The sequence below is a fragment of the Neodiprion pinetum genome, chromosome 6, assembly GCF_021155775.2.
Source record: "Neodiprion pinetum isolate iyNeoPine1 chromosome 6, iyNeoPine1.2, whole genome shotgun sequence".
NCBI classification, from domain to species: Eukaryota; Metazoa; Arthropoda; class Insecta; order Hymenoptera; family Diprionidae; genus Neodiprion; species Neodiprion pinetum.
The window spans coordinates 6,870,516-6,890,423 of NC_060237.1; the positions used below are offsets into that span (position 1 = coordinate 6,870,516).

The window sequence follows — 19,908 nt, forward strand, 5'->3', positions numbered from 1 at the left end:
GTTAACTATCCTTCGTCCATTTTGTATGTATTTCGAGTTTGCGACAGCTGATTGGTGGTAAGTAAATATAGAAAATTCCGATATTGTATGCCAGTCACAAACTACATATCTTGCGAGAAATTTCTGTCAGAGTTCCATAATTTCTTCGATACAATTTGTGGATTAGAATTAAACTGATCCTTCTAAAAAGTTTGTACTTCTGAATTTTAAGTAGATGAGATATGTCGTTATTAAAGAATGAGAATTGTCGTACCAATTTATAACATCGTTTGAAACATTACGTATGCGAAACGGTAAACAGTAGATATGAATTATTGGGGATTAAGTTGAGTGAATAATCAAAAAATAACTCACCAGTGTCGATTTCTTGCGTCTGCGTAGGATCCGGTAGAGGATAGTCGTTTAACCTCAGGTAAACTTCTATCGCGCACTTGGCTGCTTTGAAGTAAAACGGATGTGACCGCAAAACATCTTCTAATCTTAATAAGCCAACATAGGAACGCAATGTCATTTTTCTCATGCAATACGTGTGGAAATCAAACTGATCCTCCATGATTTCCGAAAAATGCTGGAAAAAAATCAACCAATTACTACGTGCTTTATACTACGTTTAAGAGGTTCTTCGAAATGAATCTTGAAACTTGAAAAGAATACACTGTATGCATACATATTACACTGCGAAATTGGATAGATTTAAAATTTAGCAACTTAATTGGCAATGATTGAAACATGGACTGATAAGAAATAAAAGAAAGCATAAAAGGAAATAAAATATAATTAAGCTCACCCTATCGACTTCGTGACACTTTTTCAAAGCTTCTCCGTACTTCCCAAGTCGTTGGTATGCTCTTGCTGCTTCCGTCTGGAACCACATGCACTGCATTTCGTTAAGATTTTCCATAGCCGGAACACCCTCCCTCGTAAACTTTCCACATGTCTCTTCTGCCTCTTTGATCAGATTTGCGCGGAGCATATATTTGGCACATTTTGAATTTATATAACGATCAGCAGTATCTAGTCCCTGTGCTTCGTCAAGCCACTTGTACGCTTCCATGACATTTCCAGCATGCTGAAAATACACGAAATGTGATAAAATTAGATGGTTGGCTATTACGGCGGTGACTTGCGCGTTATACATGCAAAAACGAAAGGAAAACTAACTTTGTAAATTCGCCCTTTTGTGACAAAAAGCTCGATCAGTGTCGGTGTATGGTCAATGGCAGCGTCGATTTCTTTTAGAGCTTTTTCGGTAAGACCAAGATGGTCATAGTGTTGGGCCAGGTAGTAGTAAGTCCATAAAAGGGCGGATGCTGGCTCCCGAGGCAGATCTTTATCACTGTCGCTGAAGTGGCCGTGATTCTTGAGAGCCTCGACATACTCAAGAAGCAACGATTTTATTGTGTCAACCTTGTGTTGATCTTTGTAAAGAGATCGCAGGTTTACGAACAGTGGCGGAACACCTTTGTGAAGGCCTGCATGAAAATTTAAAGAACAGTGAACGATATTAGAATTTTAGTATAGCTTTTCTGTTGATAAGACCGTGAGTGATAAATTTTTATCTGTAGAGCACACTTGTACAGCTTTGTCTGTTTGTCAATATTTGGAAACGTAGATATTCGTCATCGTACCTTTTCTGAGGTACTGGTCAACTAAAACTTTGAATGTTTCTCCTGTCGCATAGTTCAATTGTAATCTTCTCGGTGCCAGAGCTCGGGGAAATAAATCTTGATATCGCTGAAGCATTTCCAACGTTTTTTCAGGCGAAGAATGCCTTTCAGCTTCGGCCAGCCTGGCGTAATACGTCGTATTTTCCGGATTTAAATTCAGCAATTCTTTAAAAACTTGTTCAGCCTCGGAAAATTGTTCTAACTCTAGTCTCAGTTTTCCTGAAAGTAAAAATTTTCATTATTCATAAAAAGTGTACATTTGCCATCAAAAAATAAATAAAAATTGTCAATGGCATTGAGGACCTTGTTCAATTTGTCGGGTCAATATGATAACAAGTTTACCATGAACTTTTCACACAATTCATAAAACTTTAACTTGTGGAAATATAAGACACTTAGTGAATAAATGTACGAAGTTGTGAAGTTATGCTGACTCACCATACGTTTCTTTGACTGTGATTTTGTCACAGATTTGGTCACAGTACTTATCCAAATGCTTCAAGGCCTGCTCACTTTCCCCAGATTCTTGAATGACCAGGTTTTGGTATAACAGTAGTTCGCTATGCTCGTAGTCGTAACAACTCTGGGAAATCCAGTCAGTAACATAAGTACTATCTGAATATTACTCGATAAATAATCCCAAATGTAAAACAAATAAATTTAAATTTTGAATCTCCGACTAAAATGAAGTGCTAATAATATTGGAATATCAAAATATTGGGAATGCTGCGTTAAATAATTATTAACGGCTTGAATGTTTTGTTGGAAAATTGGACGTTAATATTAGAAAGAGGTTACGTTTTATATACAATTTTAGAAACATTTGTGCAGACTGCGTTTCTAAGAATTATAACGATGACTCAAAACCTGGATATTGTTCCACCAAAAATTTGATAATAATCTATAGCATTATCAAAATAAAATATACTAGAGAGCCAAGCAGTTTTTTAAATAAATATATGTTATATTCTAAATGATTGATTTATAATCAAATTCCCTGATTTTTTTTCAGTTTACTTAGTTTATAGCAAGCTCTACGGTATTCAATGCCAGATGTTAGTCACACTCGACTTACCATTTGTGAATTACGAAACGTGTCCAAAATCCTTAAAGCCATTTCATAATCTTTGAGTAAATGATACGACATCGCAAAGCCGATCCAAGAAGCGCGTTGGGTTGGGCGCAGCATGAACAACTGATACCTCGTATCCTGTTAGATAATAAAGAAAAAATTTAGTTCCGTTACTGGATTTTGATTGAATTATTCATACTGAAGACAGAAAAACTGAAACTAGCCTTGTATCCATCCAAATCTCGCATTTGAATTTGCAAGAGGGACAAGTCTCTGAGAATTTGGATGTTATCCTTGTCCCATTTGAGAGCATTGCGATAACACTTGATAGCTTCGTCATACTTTTTGTCAGATCGTTGGAGCAGACCGTAAACATGCCAACAGACGTGAGATCTTAGATCATTTCTCAGGCCACGTCGCACATGATCGTAAGCTTCCTCTTTGCGGCCCAGGCAGTTTAATGTCAGACCCTTCATCGCCAGGGTCTCGCCATGTTCGCTGTACTTTGGGTTGGACAATATTTGCTTGGCAAATTTGAGGCCATTTTTGTATTGTTTGTGTTCGTAGCATCTCTGTAAAACAATTTTAATTTACGGTTACTAAGATATTATAGGTGCACAAGTATATTTTCATGCTTGATATTCGTACTGATGAGGTAGAAAACGCATAATTCGCTGACGGAAAGCTACAGTACGGATTCGTCGAGGGGTTAAGGAGTCAGAGATGCGTGAAATTCCGGGGTTGTGAAAATTAATAAAATTACGTAAATGTGTCTCAGTAATTCGAAACGATTTTGTAATGTTTTCGAAGAGTGCTTCATCATTAGGGCATGAGGAGGAATTCGAGGCATGGGAGAGCCGGGGAGTGGGGTGCAAAACAAGAGTATTTTGGTAGGGTGTTACTCACCAAAATTCGCTTGAATAAGGCATTTTCTTTTGGTGGTAAGGGGTTACTGGATGGCATTTTTGTATAAATACAAAAATCAAGGGCCTATTCAACCCGGTAAACTCAATTTTCACCGCAAAAACCTCGTGGCCGCAAACCAAGAAGTCGATCTTCGATCACGTGATCATCCGCGACAATGATGTTCCGCCGGAAACGTGAAGCGCACGGAGGCGCGTTATTGAAATATTATTCGTTATTAGGTAATATGCAGTCTGGCAACATGTGAATCTTCAATAGTCGAATACCGTTCACTTTCAAAAACCGTAATTAATGTATTGTTCATCAACATTTACCAGCTGATGTACTGCGCCACCATCTATTCAATCGGCAATTTTCGTAACAGTATTCACTTATTTTTATACAATTACATTCAGTCACCGTGAAAAATATGACACTTAGCATCAAAGAGGCACGCTAAATTGTACTGTATCGAAGTTGACCGTGATAGAAATAAACCTCAGGTGAAGTCAATAATCCTTATATAAATGACAAAAGTAGGGTAGCATTCGAGGGCAGCGCATGTAGGTGGGGGAGAAGGCTTGATTGTGAGACAAGGGGAGCTTTCCAGCAAGGAGACACAGTATGACACTGTGTTACACGGTCGAACACTGTGCCTTGGTGCTTGTTGGAACGCTTTGAGGTTCTTAATTCAGTCACTAGAGTCCGCTCATGCATGATACGAAAAATCTAGGAACACTGAGCGCTCCAGGAAAAAAAAACATTTGTGAAACGCGTGTAGATTATCATTGCATTTAATAAAGAAATATAAACAATACCATGCGTCGAAAATAAAATCTCTAACAAAAAAATTGGCAGCAATGAATCCGACACAGTGTCCAACCATGCTCCGCAGCTGTGTCCGACTGTGTCGTTCTGTGTCGTTGTTGGAAAGCACCATGTTCGACACAGTGTCGCTCTGTGTCGCTCTGTGTTGCTCTGTGTCGTTGCTGGAAAGCTCGCAGAGTGAGATGGCGTATGGGCGAAAGAGGAAAAGACAGAGAAAGAGAGAGAGCATAGAAAGTGAGAGATGCACTCGTAAACGAGTTAGATAAAATACTTAGTCATAAACGAGCGCGGGACTTTAAAAGTTACTGGACGTAGAATCGATTTGTGTGACCCTATCCTGACTAATTGGACGCCGAAAAACGCAAAATATGCATCTGATGGAGTGTAGCACCAATAGTAGAGAAGTTCCGAGGAGTACTCACTCGTTTTTTAGCTGTAACTCTTGATCCGATGCTCGCAGCATGTTCGGGCTGCGACCAATCGATTTCTATCGTAGAATTACGTCGATATGGAACGTGAAAAATTGATTCCGAAATTTTTCGAATACGCCACAAGTTTTTCTATAAATCCAAACAGGTTAGTCTTACCACGGAATGTAGTGGCTTGGGTGCTAGTATTCGTGACTGCGGAGCGAAAGGACTCGGTTTCAAATCCCCTACCTTACAATTAGGTCCTGAATGGCATCTTGCAAGATTGTAAGACGGGTCGTTGACTGAAAAATATAAAGACAGTTGCCCTAATGGGGCTTTGGTGTGACAACCGGAAACCGTCGTGCGTTGAGAACTTATTGCAGAACATCAGAGAGTTACCGATTTCGACGTGATGCTGGCTGCATTCGCCTTCCGAGTAGCACAGTTTTCGCTATGGTAAGCCTAAGCCAGTACTTAGCCTGTGTGTACTTGCCGGCTTGTCGGCGATACAAGAAATTAATAATGAGCAAAAATTTCTTCCAAAATTCGTAGCGAAACAGTGAATTAATTAAGGTAGAGGTACCCAAGACAAAAATGTATACATAGATCATAAATAATATATCAAATGTGATAATGATGCAGAGACCAAAAAGTATATCTGTACATGCGGTCTGTAGTGTATTCGAGTTGGCATGATTGTTTTCCCACTTGATGATCCGGACTCGTGGACTTGATAGCTCAGTCTTTATTTAGCCTGTATACGGTATTCGTGTTCGAATAAATCTTGAGTAATTAGTAGTCGACCTTTTATTAATTATTACTTCCCCAAGACATTACACGGTGCATGTACGATATTAATAAATATGATCCGTTTACGATTAATACGTAATGCACACTATAATTTTTATAATTTTTCATGAGACAAACTAGATTGAGCTAGTCACAAGTGAAGTAACTACGTTGGATAGAGGAGCAGAATTGTTTTTCGATAAGTGTTCGTATGGAAACAAATGCGGAGTAACTGTAATACATCACGGATGCGCTAATTTTAATCGAAATGAAATGGATGCTCTGTATATGAGACAGTATTTAACGCAGTGCCCTGATTCAAAGCCTAAAAAGGTGCAGATTGTCGGCGATTTTCTTTTTTTGATAGGGTGAAATAGAACGAAGCTTCATGAAACTTCGAGTGGATTTCAACACATTTAAAATGTAGGAGCAAACATTTTTATCATTCGACTGCCGCAGAACGGTAGCGTTGTTAGCTGACCCGTTAACTGAAGAATATATCTTTAGTCAACGGCTGACCATCGAAGGGCCTAGCCGCTTGAGTCTGGAATCGGCAGGAAAGATTGAGTGCGTATTTCTTGTCTGAAATGCGAATACTAAAATCATTATACATTTTATCATATCATCATACATCACATCATACGTCATCATATCATACATAGCATTAAAGTTCGAAACCAAAGTTTGGATGTCGTATGTTCAGAAAGTAACGTCACCCAAAATTTTTTTTTCTCTTGACGTCATCGATCTAAAATCAGCTAGTCGAATTGCTCAGTCTGGGAACAACCGCGCAGTAGAGCGGACGGATGAGAATCGCGCTCCGCAGATTTCCATTGCCGGGTTCTCTACCTCCTGGATCCTGCGCTCCGGGTCCGCTTCCTGGTATAACTCGAGTTCCAGGACAAGCGGTACGTAGTTTTTACGCTCTAGGTCCGCTACCTGTTGAAACTCGACTTCCAGGAAAAGCGCTACGTATTTTCTGCGCTCAAGGTCCACTACTTGCGGAAACTTGACTTCCAGGACAAGCGCCCGATGGTTCCTGCGCTCCAGGTCCGCTACCTGGTAAAATTCGACTTCCAGGAAAAGCGCTTCGTAGTTTCTGCGCTCAAGGTCCACTACCAGCAAGAACTTGACTTCCAGGACAAGTGCTCCACAATTCTGGCTGTCCAGGCCCACCACGTGCAGGAACTAGACTTGCAGGTCAAGCGCTCCGTGTGTCCTGCGCTCCAGGTATGCTACCTGGGGAAACTTGATTGAGGGAAAAGCGCTCAGTATTTCGTGCGCTCCAGGTCCACTACCTAGTAAAACTCGACTTCCAGGACGAACGCTGCGTGGTTCCTGCGCTCCAGGTTCACTACCTGGTGAAACTCGACTTCCAGGACGAACGCTCCGTGGTTTCTGCGCACCAGGTCCGCTACCTAGTAAAACTCAATTTCAGGAAGAAGTGCTCCGAAGTTTCTGAGCTCAGGTTCACTACCTGGTGAAACTCAACTTCCAGGACAAGCGCTCCGTAGCTTCTGCGCTCCAAGTGCACTACCTAATGAAACTCGACTTCAGAGACATGTGGTGAATGAGGAGGAAGAGGACGAGGATTTCTGCTCAGTGAGTAAAACATTTCTATGATATTTAATGGCTATTGTAATTATATTTTATCAGAAATTTTTTGAATCTTGTCATGTGTACAATAAATCATTTCAATTCATTTTTCACGCAAGCACAAATTCGGTAGCTATGAATGCGCTAATGGAATTAATAATATTGTTAATTACTTAACTGATTATATTAATCCTTACGTAATGTTTTGGATGTGTTCTTATACTGAAAATATTTATTGCTATTTCAGGTATAACCCGAGATGGTTAACGGTGGTTGGAAGTGGTCGGAGTTGAACGAGGAGGAGGACGAGGACTTGTGCTCGGTGAGTAAAACATTTTTATAACATTTTATGGCAATTGTAATTATATTTCATCTGAAATATTACAAACTCGTCGCGTTTACAATAAATTATTTCAATTCATTTTTCGCGCAAGCACATGTTCAGTAGCTTCAAATGGGCTAGTAAAATTTATTATATTATTAATTAATTAATTAATTCTATTAATCCTTGAACAATATTTTTGATGTGTTCTTATACTAAAAATATTCATTACTATTCAAGGTATAACCCGAGGTAGTTCGCGTTGGTTGCGGGTGATCGAGGTGGGCGAGGAGGAGGACGAGGATGACGAGGACTTGTACACTGTGAGTATAACATTTTTATCATATTCATTAGAGTAGGAGTAGGATCAGAAGTAGAAGTAGTAGGAGTAGAAGTAGAAGTGGTAGAAGTAGGAGTAGGAATAGGAGTAGTCGTAGTAGTAAGAGTTGGAGTAGAGTAAGAGTAGAAGTAGATGTATGCGGGGAGGGGCGGGGAGGGGATATTATCATATCAAGTTATCAGTAATAAGCAATTACGGGTAAAATATTAGCTTACTTTTGTAAGTATTTATGAATATAGCCTCTATGAATATTCATTGTTGGTATATAAGGTCTGGCAACGTACCTACCTTCTGTAAGAGATTTTGAAGATTTTCAACATAATTATGTTTCAGTTCTGTGCCCCACGTGGTGATCCACTAGTACACATCCTCCGACGTGACATCGCTGTGCTACGTATAAAGAAGAAAAGATTTATTAAGGTGCAAATTGCTCCTCTCTTCTTGCCATTGTGCTTTCAGCCATTGTTGTACTGTGTGTTTAAAATTTAGGACAGTACATAATATAGAATAACATGTACATCTACGAATATAGCACTGCAATAAATCTTGTAGAAATGAGCTCACATTGAGATTTCTCTGTATTTATAATTCGACGCGAGAAGGCAAAAATCAATGTAATGCCATCTGTAAGGTAATTGGACTCGTATTTGCACTACGAGAACTCGTTGGGCATTTTGCGGTGAAATTTGAAGAATTGTTGTACAAGAAATTAAATAACTATAAAAATGGATAAAAAATATTATCTCTAATAGTGAATGTAGCTAATACAGCTGTAACCGTATATTGATTATGTTAATGATCTATTGTGACACGATCGGAATTAGATAAGCTGTCTGAATACTCTTTTCTGGACTATTAATTTATATCATGTATATGTAAATGTATATTTCTTCAGTTTATACAATCACTGCACTAGGATTACCCTTGCCGTGTTTTATGGTGTACTTGTGTAATTTGTATATTATTAACCTTACGTTTTACTCCATTTGCGACAATTTGTGAGTATTTATAATTTCTTGGCAATTATTTATGTACATGTATGTGTATATATGTATATATATACTTACGCATGTGTATATACATATATGCACATATTTAAAACTAGACTTTTACAATAAACACAGAGGTTTTAGTATATTCACATACGGATTTCTGTGTATAGGTATACTTGAACTAAAATATCCTTATCTCTAATACAGAGTTCTCAGTAATTCGCATTTGTTCTTGTAACCCAATGTCCTACATACAATGGCAAAAATCGAGATCCAACTTCACTGAGTCTCAAAGCCCTGTTGACATAAAAGCAGCTATTTGATAGAAATTATAGTTTATAGTTTACACAGCCTATTGCATGATATTTCATTATAAATACATATGTTTCAATGTATTTAGGAATAATTTATCAAATATACAAAGGTCATGTGCAAATAATAAATGAATTCGACCGCAGATTGATGTATTCATTGGAGCTTTATCAATAAATTTAAGCTTTGTTACCTCTCTTATTTTATTATGGATAATCAAAAACATTTCCGACTATTCGTGCTGTGGAAGCATGGGGATTAAGCCAAATGTAGCAAAAGATTAGAAACAGTGGATGTAGAGTACGGGTATTTTTCTAATAATGCAAATAGAATAGAATACCACGCCTTGCGAATTAGCTTTCCAGATAGAGATGAATGATGAATTTTAAGGACTGCATTACCGTTGTTGAATACTCTATGCCTCATGGGAAAAGAAAATCTGTAACGATAAAATTGATGCACTGGATCATCGTCGACTTTAACTTTTGAAATGTCCTACCATTTTCGAACACCTCCTATCCCCCCCTGCCACCTCCGACCGTCAATGACCACTTTCGACCACCCCCTATGACCTTCTGCCAGCGCCGACCTCCTCCTACCATTTCCGAACACCTCCAACCATTCTATTTACCTATATTACTAGATCAGCTATGATATGAAAAGAGAAGAATTATTTATTTCGAAATGGGATTCTATTCGACGCGCGCTCGATGTATTCCATAACATTAGTATTCATAATTATTCCAACAACTTTTCATTTGCTCTCTCGATCTTGAATTTTCATAGGCATAGAATCGAAACGCTGTTTTAGCTGGTCGCAAGTGAAGTATCTGCGTTGGGTGGAGGAGCAGAAATGTTTTTCGAAAAGTATTCGGATGGAAAAAAATTCAGAGTAACTGCAATGCATCACGGATGCGCTAATTTTGAACGAGATGAAATGGATGCTTCGTATATGATAGAGTATTTAACGCTGCGTAGTGATTTAAAGACCTAGAAAGGTGATAGGGAGAGTAAGAACGACGCTTCTTAACACTTCGAGCGTATTTCAACACACATTTGAAAGATAGGAGCGAAATTTTTCATCATCCAACTGTCGCAGAACGACTGCGTTATTAGCTGACCCGTTAACTGAAGGATATATATTTAGTCACCGGCTGACAATGGAAGGGCCTGGCCGCTTGAGTCTGGAATCGGCAGGAGAGATGAAGTGTGTATTTCTTGTATGAAACGTGAAAACTAAAAGCATTATACATCATATCATATCATCATACATCATACATCATACATCGTACATCATACATCATCATACATAGTATCAAAGTTCGAAACCATAGTTTGGATGTCGGACGTTCAGAAAGTGACGTCACCAATTCAAAATCAGCTAGCCGAATTCCTCAGTCGGGACACAACCGCGCAGTAGAGCGGACGCGTGAGAGTCGCGCTCCGCAAATTTCGAGTACCGGGTTCTCAACCTCACGGATCCCGCGCTTCGGGTCCGCTACGTATTTCGAGTACCGGGTTCTCAACCTCCCGGATCCCGCGCTTCGGGTCCGCTACGCGGTGAAACTCGACTTCCAGGATAAGCGCTCCGTGGTTCCTGATTCACGTTTACAATAAATTATTTCAATTCGTTTTTCGAGCAACCCCAAATTCGGTAGCTGTCAGTCCGCTAATAAAATTTCTCGACTTCTAGGATAAGCGCTCCGTGGTTCCTGGTTCACGTTTACAATAAATTATTTCAATTCGTTTTTCGCGCAAGCCCATATTCAGTAGCTGTCAGTCCGCTAATAAAATTTCTCGACTTCCAGGATAAGCGCTCCGTGGTTCCTGGTTCACGTTTACAATAAATTATTTCAATTCGTTTTTCGCGCAAACCCAAATTCGGTAGCTGTCAGTCCGCTAATAAAATTTCTCGACTTCCAGGATAAGCGCTCCGTGGTTCCTGGTTCATGTTTACAATAAATTATTTCAATTCGTTTTTCGCGCAAGCCCAAATTCGGTAGCTGTCAGTCCGGTAATAAAATTTCTCGACTTCCAGGATAAGCGCTCCGTGGTTCCTGGTTCACGTTTACAATAAATTATTTCAATTCGTTTTTCGCGCAAGCCCAAATTCGGTAGCTGTCAGTCCGCTAATAAAACTTCTCGACTTCCAGGATAAGCGCTCCGTGGTTTCTGGTTCATGTTTTCAATAAATTATTTCAATTCGTTTTTCGCGCAAGCCCAAATTCGGTAGCTGTCAGTCCGCTAATAAAATTTCTCGACTTCCAGGATAAGCGCTCCGTGGTTCCTGGTTCACGTTTACAATAAATTATTTCAATTCGTTTCTCGCGCAAGCCCAAATTCGGTAGCTGTCAGTCCGCTAATAAAATTTCTCGACTTCCAGGATAAGCGCTCCGTGGTTGCTGGTTCACGTTTACAATAAATTATTTCAATTCGTTTTTCGCGCAAGCCCAAATTCGGTAGCTGTCAGTCCGCTAATAAAATTTCTCGACTTCCAGGATAAGCGCTCCGTGGTTCCTAGTTCATGTTTACAATAAATTATTTCAATTCGTTTTTCGCGCAAGCCCAAATTCGGTACCTGTCAGTCCGCTAATAAAATTTCTTGACTTCCAGGATAAGCGCTCCGTGGTTCCTGGTTCATGTTTACAATAAATTATTTCAATTCGTTTTTCGCGCAAGCCCAAATTCGGTAGCTGTCAGTCCGCTAATAAAATTTCTCGACTTCCAGGATAAGCGCTCCGTGGTTCCTGGTTCATGTTTACAATAAATTATTTCAATTCGTTTTTCGCGCAAGCCCAAATTCGGTAGCTGTCAGTCCGGTAATAAAATTTCTCGACTTCCAGGATAAGCGCTCCGTGGTTCCTGGTTCACGTTTACAATAAATTATTTCAATTCGTTTTTCGCGCAACCCCAAATTCGGTAGCTGTCAGTCCTATTCAAGGTATAACCTGAGGTGGTTATCGGTGGTTGTTCGAGGTGGTTGAAGGTGGTCGGAGGTGGACGAGGAAAAGGACGAGGAGGACGAGGATTTGTGCTGGGTGAGTAAAACACTTTTATAATATTTCATGGCAATTGTAATTATATTTCATCTGAAATATTACAAACTTGTCACATTTACAATAAATTATTTCAATTCATCTTTCGTGCAAGCACATATTCAGTAGCTATAAATAATCTTATACAATTTATTATATTATTAATTAATTAATTAATATTCCTATAATATTTAATGGCAATTGTAATTATATTTCATCTGAAATATTACAAACTTGTCACGTTTACAATAAATTATTTCAATTCATTTTTCGTGCAAGCACATATTCAGTGGCTATGAATAATCTTGTACAATTTATTATATTATTAATCAATTCATTAATTACATTAATCCTTACACAATATTTTTGATGTGTTCCTATACTAAAAATATTCATTACTATTCCAGGTATTACCCGAGGTGGTCAGAGGTGGACGAGGAGGAGGACGAGCTGGACGAGGAGGAGGACCAGACGGACGAGGAGGAGGCGGGGTGGGTCGTGGGAGAGGACCTCTCCTCTCCTCAGAGGAGGGGAGGGGCAGGGGCAGGGAAGGGGGTGAGGTGGGCGGGGAGGGGGAAGGGACGGGAAGGGAAGGAAAGGGAAGGGAAGGGACGGGACGGGAAGGGGCGGGGCGGGGGGGGGGGGGGGGGAGGGAGGGCGGGAGGGAGGGTGGGAGGAAGGGCGGGCGGGCGGGAGGGAGGGAGGGTGGGTGGGCGCGGGGGGGGGGGGGGGGGGGGGTGTACTGCTCTATTAACTCTAACGGGCTCGCATCGACATCCGTCCTCCTCTCCCCCCCGCGCCCTCCCTCCCTCCCGCCCTCCCTCCCGCCCTCCCTCCCTCTCTCCCTCCCTCCCGCCCTCCCCCTCCCCCCCCGCCCCCCCCGCCCCTCCCCCTCCCCCTCCCCCTCCCTCTCCTCTTCCCTTCCCGTCCCTTCCCTTCCCCCTCCCCGCCCACCTCTCCCCTTCCCTGCCCCTCCCCCTCCTCTCCTCTGAGGAGAGGAGAGGTCCTCTCCCACGACCCACCCCTCCCCCTCCTCTCCTCTGAGGAGAGGAGAGGTCCTCTCCCACGACCCACCCCGCCTCCTCCTCGTCCACCTGGTCCTCCTCCTCGTCCAGCTCGTCCTCCTCCTCGTCCACCTCCGACCACCTCGGGTAATACCTGGAATAGTAATGAATATTTTTAGTATAGGAACACATCAAAAATATTGTGTAAGGATTAATGTAATTAATCAATTAATTAATAATGTAATAAATTGTATCAGATTATTCATAGCTACTGAATATGTGCTTGCACGAAAAATGAATTGAAATAATTTATTGTAAACGTGACAAGTTTGTAATATTTCAGATGAAATATAATTACAATTGCCATCAAATATGATAAGAATATTAATTAATTAATTAATAATATAATAAATTGTATAAGATTATTTATAGCTACTGAATATGTGCTTGCACGAAAAATGAATTGAAATAATTTATTGTAAACGTGACAAGTTTGTAATATTTCAGATGAAATATAATTACAATTGCCATCAAATATTATAAAAGTGTTTCACTCACCCAGCACAAATCCTCGTCCTCCTCGTCCTCCTCCTCGTCCACCTCCGACCACCTTCAACCATCTCAGGTTATACCTTGAATAGTAATAAATATTTTCAGTATAAGAACAAATCAAAAATAATGTGTAAGGTTTGATATAATTTTTTTACCGATATAATCTACCAGAAAGATTATGAGAAGATTATAAAGTTATAGAAATTTTATTAGCGTACTGACAGCTACCGAATTTGGGCTTGCGCGAAAAACGAATTGAAATAATTTATTGTAAACATGAACCAGCAACCACGGAGCGCTTATCCTGGAAGTCGAGAAATTTTATTACCGAACTGACAGCTACCGAATTTGGGCTTGCGCGAGAAACGAATTGAAATAATTTATTGTAAACATGAACCAGGAACCACGGAGCGCTTATCCTGGAAGTCGCGAAATTTTATTAGCGGACTGACAGTTACCGAATTTGGGCTTGCGCGAAAAACGAATTGAAATAATTTATTGTAAACGTGAACCAGGAACCACGGAGCGCTCATCCTGGAAGTCGAGAAATTTTATTAGCGGACTGACAGCTACCGAATTTGGGCTTGCGCGAAAAACGAATTGAAATAATTTATTGTAAACGTGAACCAGGAACCACGGAGCGCTTATCCTGGAAGTCGACAAATTTTATTAGCGGACTGACAGCTACCGAATTTGGGCTTGCGCGAAAAACGAATTGAAATAATTTATTGTAAACATGAACCAGAAACCACGGAGCGCTTATCCTGGAAGTCGAGAAATTTTATTAGCGGACTGACAGGTACCGAATTTGGGGTTGCGCGAAAAACGAATTGAAATAATTTATTGTAAACGTGAACCAGGAACCACGGAGCGCTTATCCTGGAAGTCGAGAAATTTTATTACCGGACTGACAGCTACCGAATTTGGGCTTGCGCGAAAAACGAATTGAAATAATTTATTGTAAACATGAACCAGGAACCACGGAGCGCTTATCCTGGAAGTCGAGAAATTTTATTAGCGGACTGACAGCTACCGAATTTGGGTTTGCGCGAAAAACGAATTGAAATAATTTATTGTAAACGTGAACCAGGAACCACGGAGCGCTTATCCTGGAAGTCGAGAAATTTTATTAGCGGACTGACAGCTACCGAATTTGGGCTTGCGCGAAAAACGAATTGAAATAATTTATTGTAAACGTGAACCAGGAACCACTGAGCGCTTATCCTGGAAGTCGAGAAATTTTATTAGCGGACTGACAACTACCGAATTTGGGTTTGCGCGAAAAACGAATTGAAATAATTTATTGTAAACGTGAACCAGGAACCACGGAGCGCTTATCCTGGAAGTCGAGAAATTTTATTAGCGGACTGAGAGCTACCGAATTTGTGGTTGCGCGAAAAACGAATTGAAATAATTTATTGTAAACGTGAACCAGGAACCACGGAGCGCTTATCCTGGAAGTCGAGAAATTTTATTAGCGGACTGACAGCTACTGAATATGGGCTTGCGCGAAAAACGAATTGAAATAATTTATTGTAAACGTGAACCAGGAACCACGGAGCGCTTATCCTAGAAGTCGAGAAATTTTATTAGCGGACTGACAGCTACCGAATTTGGGGTTGCTCGAAAAACGAATTGAAATAATTTATTGTAAACGTGAATCAGGAACCACGGAGCGCTTATCCTGGAAGTCGAGTTTCACCGCGTAGCGGACCCGAAGCGCGGGATCCGGGAGGTTGAGAACCTGGTACTCGAAATACGTAGCGGACCCGAAGCGCGGGATCCGTGAGGTTGAGAACCCGGTACTCGAAATTTGCGGAGCGCGACTCTCACGCGTCCGCTCTACTGCGCGGTTGTGTCCCGACTGAGGAATTCGGCTAGCTGATTTTGAATTGGTGACGTCACTTTCTGAACGTCCGACATCCAAACTATGGTTTCGAACTTTGATACTATGTATGATGATGTATGATGTACGATGTATGATGTATGATGTATGATGATATGATATGATGTATAATGCTTTTAGTTTTCACGTTTCATACAAGAAATACACACTTCATCTCTCCTGCCGATTCCAGACTCAAGCGGCCAGGCCCTTCGATGGTCCGCCGTTGACTGAAGATATATCCTTCAGTTAACGGGTCAGCTAATAACGCAGTCGTTCTGCGATAGTTGGATGATGATTGCGAAGACTGTGTTACTCGGAAAGTGAATGCACCCAGCATACGGCCAGCATCATATCGAAATCGTTAACTCTCCGATGTTCTGCAATAAGTTCTCAACTCTACAATTGAAACATCTCAGGGAGCGCAAGCGCGCGATGATTTTCGGTTGTCACATCAAATCCCATTGGGGCAACTGTCTACATATTTTTCAGTCAACGTAGGAGGTGTTAGGAGGTGGTTGGAGGTGTTCGGAAATGGTAGGCGGCGGTTGACGCCGGCAGGAGGTGGCAGGGGGTGGTAGGAGGTGGCAGGGGGTGGTAGGAGGTGTTCGGAAATGGTGCGAGGTAATCGGTGGCATTTGGGGGTGTTTGGCGGTGGATGCTCCACGCTTCTTGTCACGGGGATGATCGAGCTGATCGACATTTCTAAGTCGCAGTGGACAAGTAGTCTTACGTACTAACTTTGTACCGACTCATTCTCACGCTATCACATCTACACTGCTTTGGCTGCTACGAATGTTGGCGCGTGCCCGTTAGGTAGAGTTGATAGAGCAGAACCCTCTTACGCTCCCAGGTCCACCTGGGCCCACTCGCCCACCGAAAACTGTTCACCAAAATTTACCCAGGGGTATCCGTCTTCATATTCTTTAGTCAACGTTGATAATACGTGAAACTGCTAATACCCCCAAACCCGCCTAAACCCGCCCAATTGCTACAAAAAATAACTCAGAGCTGTGTGTCTGTATATATCTTTAATCAAAGCTGATGTTGCGTCTAACTCTATTTTCGTGATCAAATTCTGTTTAAACTCGAGGCTCTATCAGACAATGTTAGTCACACATTAACTAGGAGTGTATTCCGAAATATACTTGCAGTACTCATAGACATATATGTCTGTGGCAGTTCTGCACGTACTGGCAACCGCGTTCCGAAATCACGCGATAGCGTACTGCCGCCAGTCAGTGACGTCACCAAATTTGTGACGTTCTTGACGCTACTGCGGCTGGGACGTGAGGTAGTTGAAGTACTTGAGAGATGGCCACGTTCTCGGTGTAGTTGGAAAGTAGCGTTCAGATTTTACTGCGACTGGCAATTCGGAGTAAAATCGGAAAGCAGTTCGCAGTTGACTGCGTGACGTCACGGTCGGCAGTACCGAAAGTATATTTCGGAATACACCCTAGAGTTTTTCGAGACTAGGCTAGTGCTGCATGATGTTGGCAGCCTTGAAGTTGTTCATGACCCAAAATTCGGCTACTTTCAGTCGACGCTCATTGTAACCTCAAAACATTCCGATTTATTTAGAGTTAATTTAGGTAAAGCTAAGTTATGTTTGAGGTTAGACCCGTGTTTATACCTCAAGTTTATGTCAAATACTGTATTTAATGTGTGAAACATGTCAATCTACCTTTGTAAATTATGTTCCGTTTTATTGCTGGAACATTTTGGACCTGTCGTGCAAACTGTGGGTGACGATTTACTGAAATACGATCGGAGGTCACTACGAGCTATAAAAGCAGCTGTAAATCTGCCGCTTAACAAAGTACGGCTTCGTCAATTTCAGATAATTTGGAAAGAAAGAACGTATTAATTGGAATTAAATCTTATCCCATTAATCTAAACTCTTCTATTTATATACAGATCAAGGAGGTGATGTGCGTTCTTATAAAGTATGGATTTGTTGAACACAGCAAAAATGATAAACTCAACGAATATATTATTGTTCACGAGCGAATTTTGATGATCCTGCGATATCCAAGGTATCGTGCTCAATGCTTTGATTAAAATAGCTGCAAGTTATATTCGATTTATTGTCCTGTTATTCTTCTCAAACTAAACTTCCTTCAAGGTACATGTTTTTCGTCAAAAGTCTGCTGGGTGACGAAGCTGAAATTATGCTAGAAGAGCTATTAAGACGAGGCTACGAAACAGCTTCGAAAATAATAGTCAAAACTTACCAAAGACTGAAGCAACTATCGAGTGAGCGATTGTTTTTAAAAGATTTATTCAACTCTTCGTTGTTAGATTGCCATATGTACATGTAAATTCTGTAATTTTTGTCAAATCATCAGGTGACCGCCAACAACCGGTGGAAATATTGAAAGAAAAATTTGAGTCACTGGTCAAGCATCAATTTTTAATGCGTTCCATTATTACGCCAGCTGCTCTAGAGGACCCTATAGATTTAAACGTAGAAAAGCTTGACTTTAGTTTCCCAGATCTTAATCTCCTGGCACTTTCTCGAATGGCCAATGGCATCGCAGCAAACCCTGGAGACAATAATATATATTGGCGCATTAATTTCGACAGATTCACTCAAGATATCAGGTAACAATTCAAAAACCGCGAGAAATTATCAACTTGCATGAATAAAGTCATTTGCATTCATTAACTTTCTAATGAGACTGAAGTTAGTAATGTTAGAGTAACCAAATGTTGAAATAAACGTCCACATTTCACAGCTTCATATCAACTGACGGAGTTCAATTTACCAAATACAAGTTTGTCCGTCTGTATTATGGTTTATTAAATTCCAGAAAATTTCAATATTGCAAAATAACGAGTTTTTATGAAACTGCGTTGTTACGATAACGCTAAGAACTTCAACCTCATACTTTATCGTGGTATATTACATTTCAGGGATCAAATCATGGTCTCTGCTATCACTAAGCGTTTTGATGACAATGCCGGAGAGCTAATGAGGCAAATGCTGAATCTAATGTACTTGCGCACAGCTGAGTGGAGGGCAACGTCAAATCCTATACCTTACGTGGAAATAAAGGATGCAGTTAGAAAGTTGAAATATCCCATGTTAATTCAACACCTAGATCAATATTTGTGCCTTATTGGTCAGTAAATTATTTTGATTATTGACCTGATATCAGTCACTGACAACGACCATTCAAATAGCATTATATCTTCAGAATCTTGAATCTCTAATTCCAGAGATATTAAATGAAAAGAAAAAAAAATGAAATCGTGTAATTGCAGAGGAAGATACTTGCCAGTTTTTAAAAAGGGTTGGAGATAGCGGAGGTGGACAGTTTAGCATAAACATGAAACAAGCTTTCACACAGTTAACGTGGACTACTCTGGAGAATATTGTCCTTGAACGATTCGGATCAAAGGCTGCAAGAATATTTAGGTCAGTATTCAACATATTACCAAACAGCACTCATATAACGTGTAAGTAATAAGATGTTCTGTCGCAGATTGGTACGTACAAGAAAATACGTCGAGCAGGAACAGATCCAGCAGTTGGCGATGATACCTGCTAAGGAAGCTAAGCATTTAACGTACACGTTGCTGCAGGAGAATTATATCCATGTACAAGAATTAAAGAAGACGACGGTTTCGAATGCCCCGACAAAAATATTCTTCCTTTTTCACATAGACCTTGATCAGGTTGTCGGAATGGAAATAAGTCACTGCTATCATGCTCTTTATAATACCATACAGCGGCGGGATCACGAAAACACGGTGAATAAGAGGATGATTGAGAAACACTTGCGGGTACAAACGCTCACCAGTAACTTGAAGGAACATGGGGCCACAGAAGAACAGTTAAACGATGTCGGTATTTTGATAGATATAATTAAGTCTTTAACCCGATTTTAAGGAATGCTTATTAAGCTGAAATTGATTTGTTTCCCGTTATATTTACAGATAGCGGAAATGATGACCCCGTCTGAAAAGTTAGAACTGGGCAAAGTACAAGACATAATTAAAAAACTTGGTGCCAGCGAACTACAGATAGATGAAACGTTATTTTTGTTGACAATGTATTCACGGTATCAAGAAAAATAAAAACTTTGATATTCAATCACGTTGTTTGACAATGAGACAAGAATAATGAACAAATTTCATAAAGCCAGTGACCTCGGCGATCCAAGAGAATCTCGAAAGATGACTACCATTGGTAACA

The 19,908-nt window shown here is 40.5% G+C and overlaps 3 protein-coding genes across 3 annotated transcripts in view; 2 read left to right on the plus strand and 1 right to left on the minus strand.

Annotated features, from left to right (window-relative positions):
- The window catches only part of Naa15-16 (N-alpha-acetyltransferase 15/16), a 39,945-nt gene extending 35,690 nt beyond the window's left edge, over positions 1–4,255 (minus strand). The window contains exons 1-8 of the mRNA XM_046631585.2: positions 3,646–4,255; positions 2,964–3,311; positions 2,743–2,877; positions 2,106–2,250; positions 1,629–1,886; positions 1,162–1,472; positions 788–1,069; positions 355–568 (exon numbers count right to left, since the gene is read on the minus strand). Coding sequence (XP_046487541.1) covers positions 355–568; positions 788–1,069; positions 1,162–1,472; positions 1,629–1,886; positions 2,106–2,250; positions 2,743–2,877; positions 2,964–3,311; positions 3,646–3,702 — 1,750 coding nt within the window. The 5' untranslated portion in view covers positions 3,703–4,255. The remainder of the gene's footprint in view (positions 1–354; positions 569–787; positions 1,070–1,161; positions 1,473–1,628; positions 1,887–2,105; positions 2,251–2,742; positions 2,878–2,963; positions 3,312–3,645) is intronic.
- A 2,269-nt stretch (positions 4,256–6,524) lies between these two features.
- Positions 6,525–8,941, plus strand: LOC124221040 (uncharacterized). The gene is made up of 6 exons (XM_069136988.1): positions 6,525–6,577; positions 6,690–6,899; positions 6,989–7,271; positions 7,513–7,587; positions 7,828–7,910; positions 8,261–8,941. The coding sequence occupies exons 2-3, from the start codon at positions 6,702–6,704 to the stop codon at positions 7,151–7,153; spliced, it is 363 nt and encodes a 120-aa protein (XP_068993089.1). The 5' UTR covers positions 6,525–6,577; positions 6,690–6,701; the 3' UTR covers positions 7,154–7,271; positions 7,513–7,587; positions 7,828–7,910; positions 8,261–8,941.
- Positions 8,942–17,116: 8,175 nt separating this feature from the next.
- Positions 17,117–19,806, plus strand: Polr3C (RNA polymerase III subunit C). Its single transcript, XM_046631059.2, has 8 exons — positions 17,117–17,526; positions 17,625–17,743; positions 17,833–17,963; positions 18,056–18,311; positions 18,624–18,832; positions 18,975–19,128; positions 19,196–19,556; positions 19,650–19,806. Exons 1-8 carry the CDS (start codon positions 17,380–17,382, stop codon positions 19,788–19,790), a joined length of 1,518 nt encoding a protein of 505 aa, XP_046487015.1. The 5' UTR covers positions 17,117–17,379; the 3' UTR covers positions 19,791–19,806.
- The last annotated feature ends 102 nt before the right edge of the window (positions 19,807–19,908 follow it).

Bases quoted from the DNA above. Each gene is read 5' to 3' on its own strand.
- LOC124221040 (XM_069136988.1), top strand. From the start codon at position 6,702: ATGGTTCCTGCGCTCCAGGTCCGCTACCTGGTAAAATTCGACTTCCAG. The intron at 6,900-6,988 runs GTATGCTACCTG...CTCGACTTCCAG, and splicing joins CCGTGTGTCCTGCGCTCCAG to GACGAACGCTGCGTGGTTCC.
- Polr3C (XM_046631059.2), top strand. From the start codon at position 17,380: ATGTCAATCTACCTTTGTAAATTATGTTCCGTTTTATTGCTGGAACAT. The intron at 19,129-19,195 runs GTCAGTATTCAA...GTTCTGTCGCAG, and splicing joins AAGGCTGCAAGAATATTTAG to ATTGGTACGTACAAGAAAAT. The intron at 19,557-19,649 runs GTCGGTATTTTG...TTATATTTACAG, and splicing joins CAGAAGAACAGTTAAACGAT to ATAGCGGAAATGATGACCCC.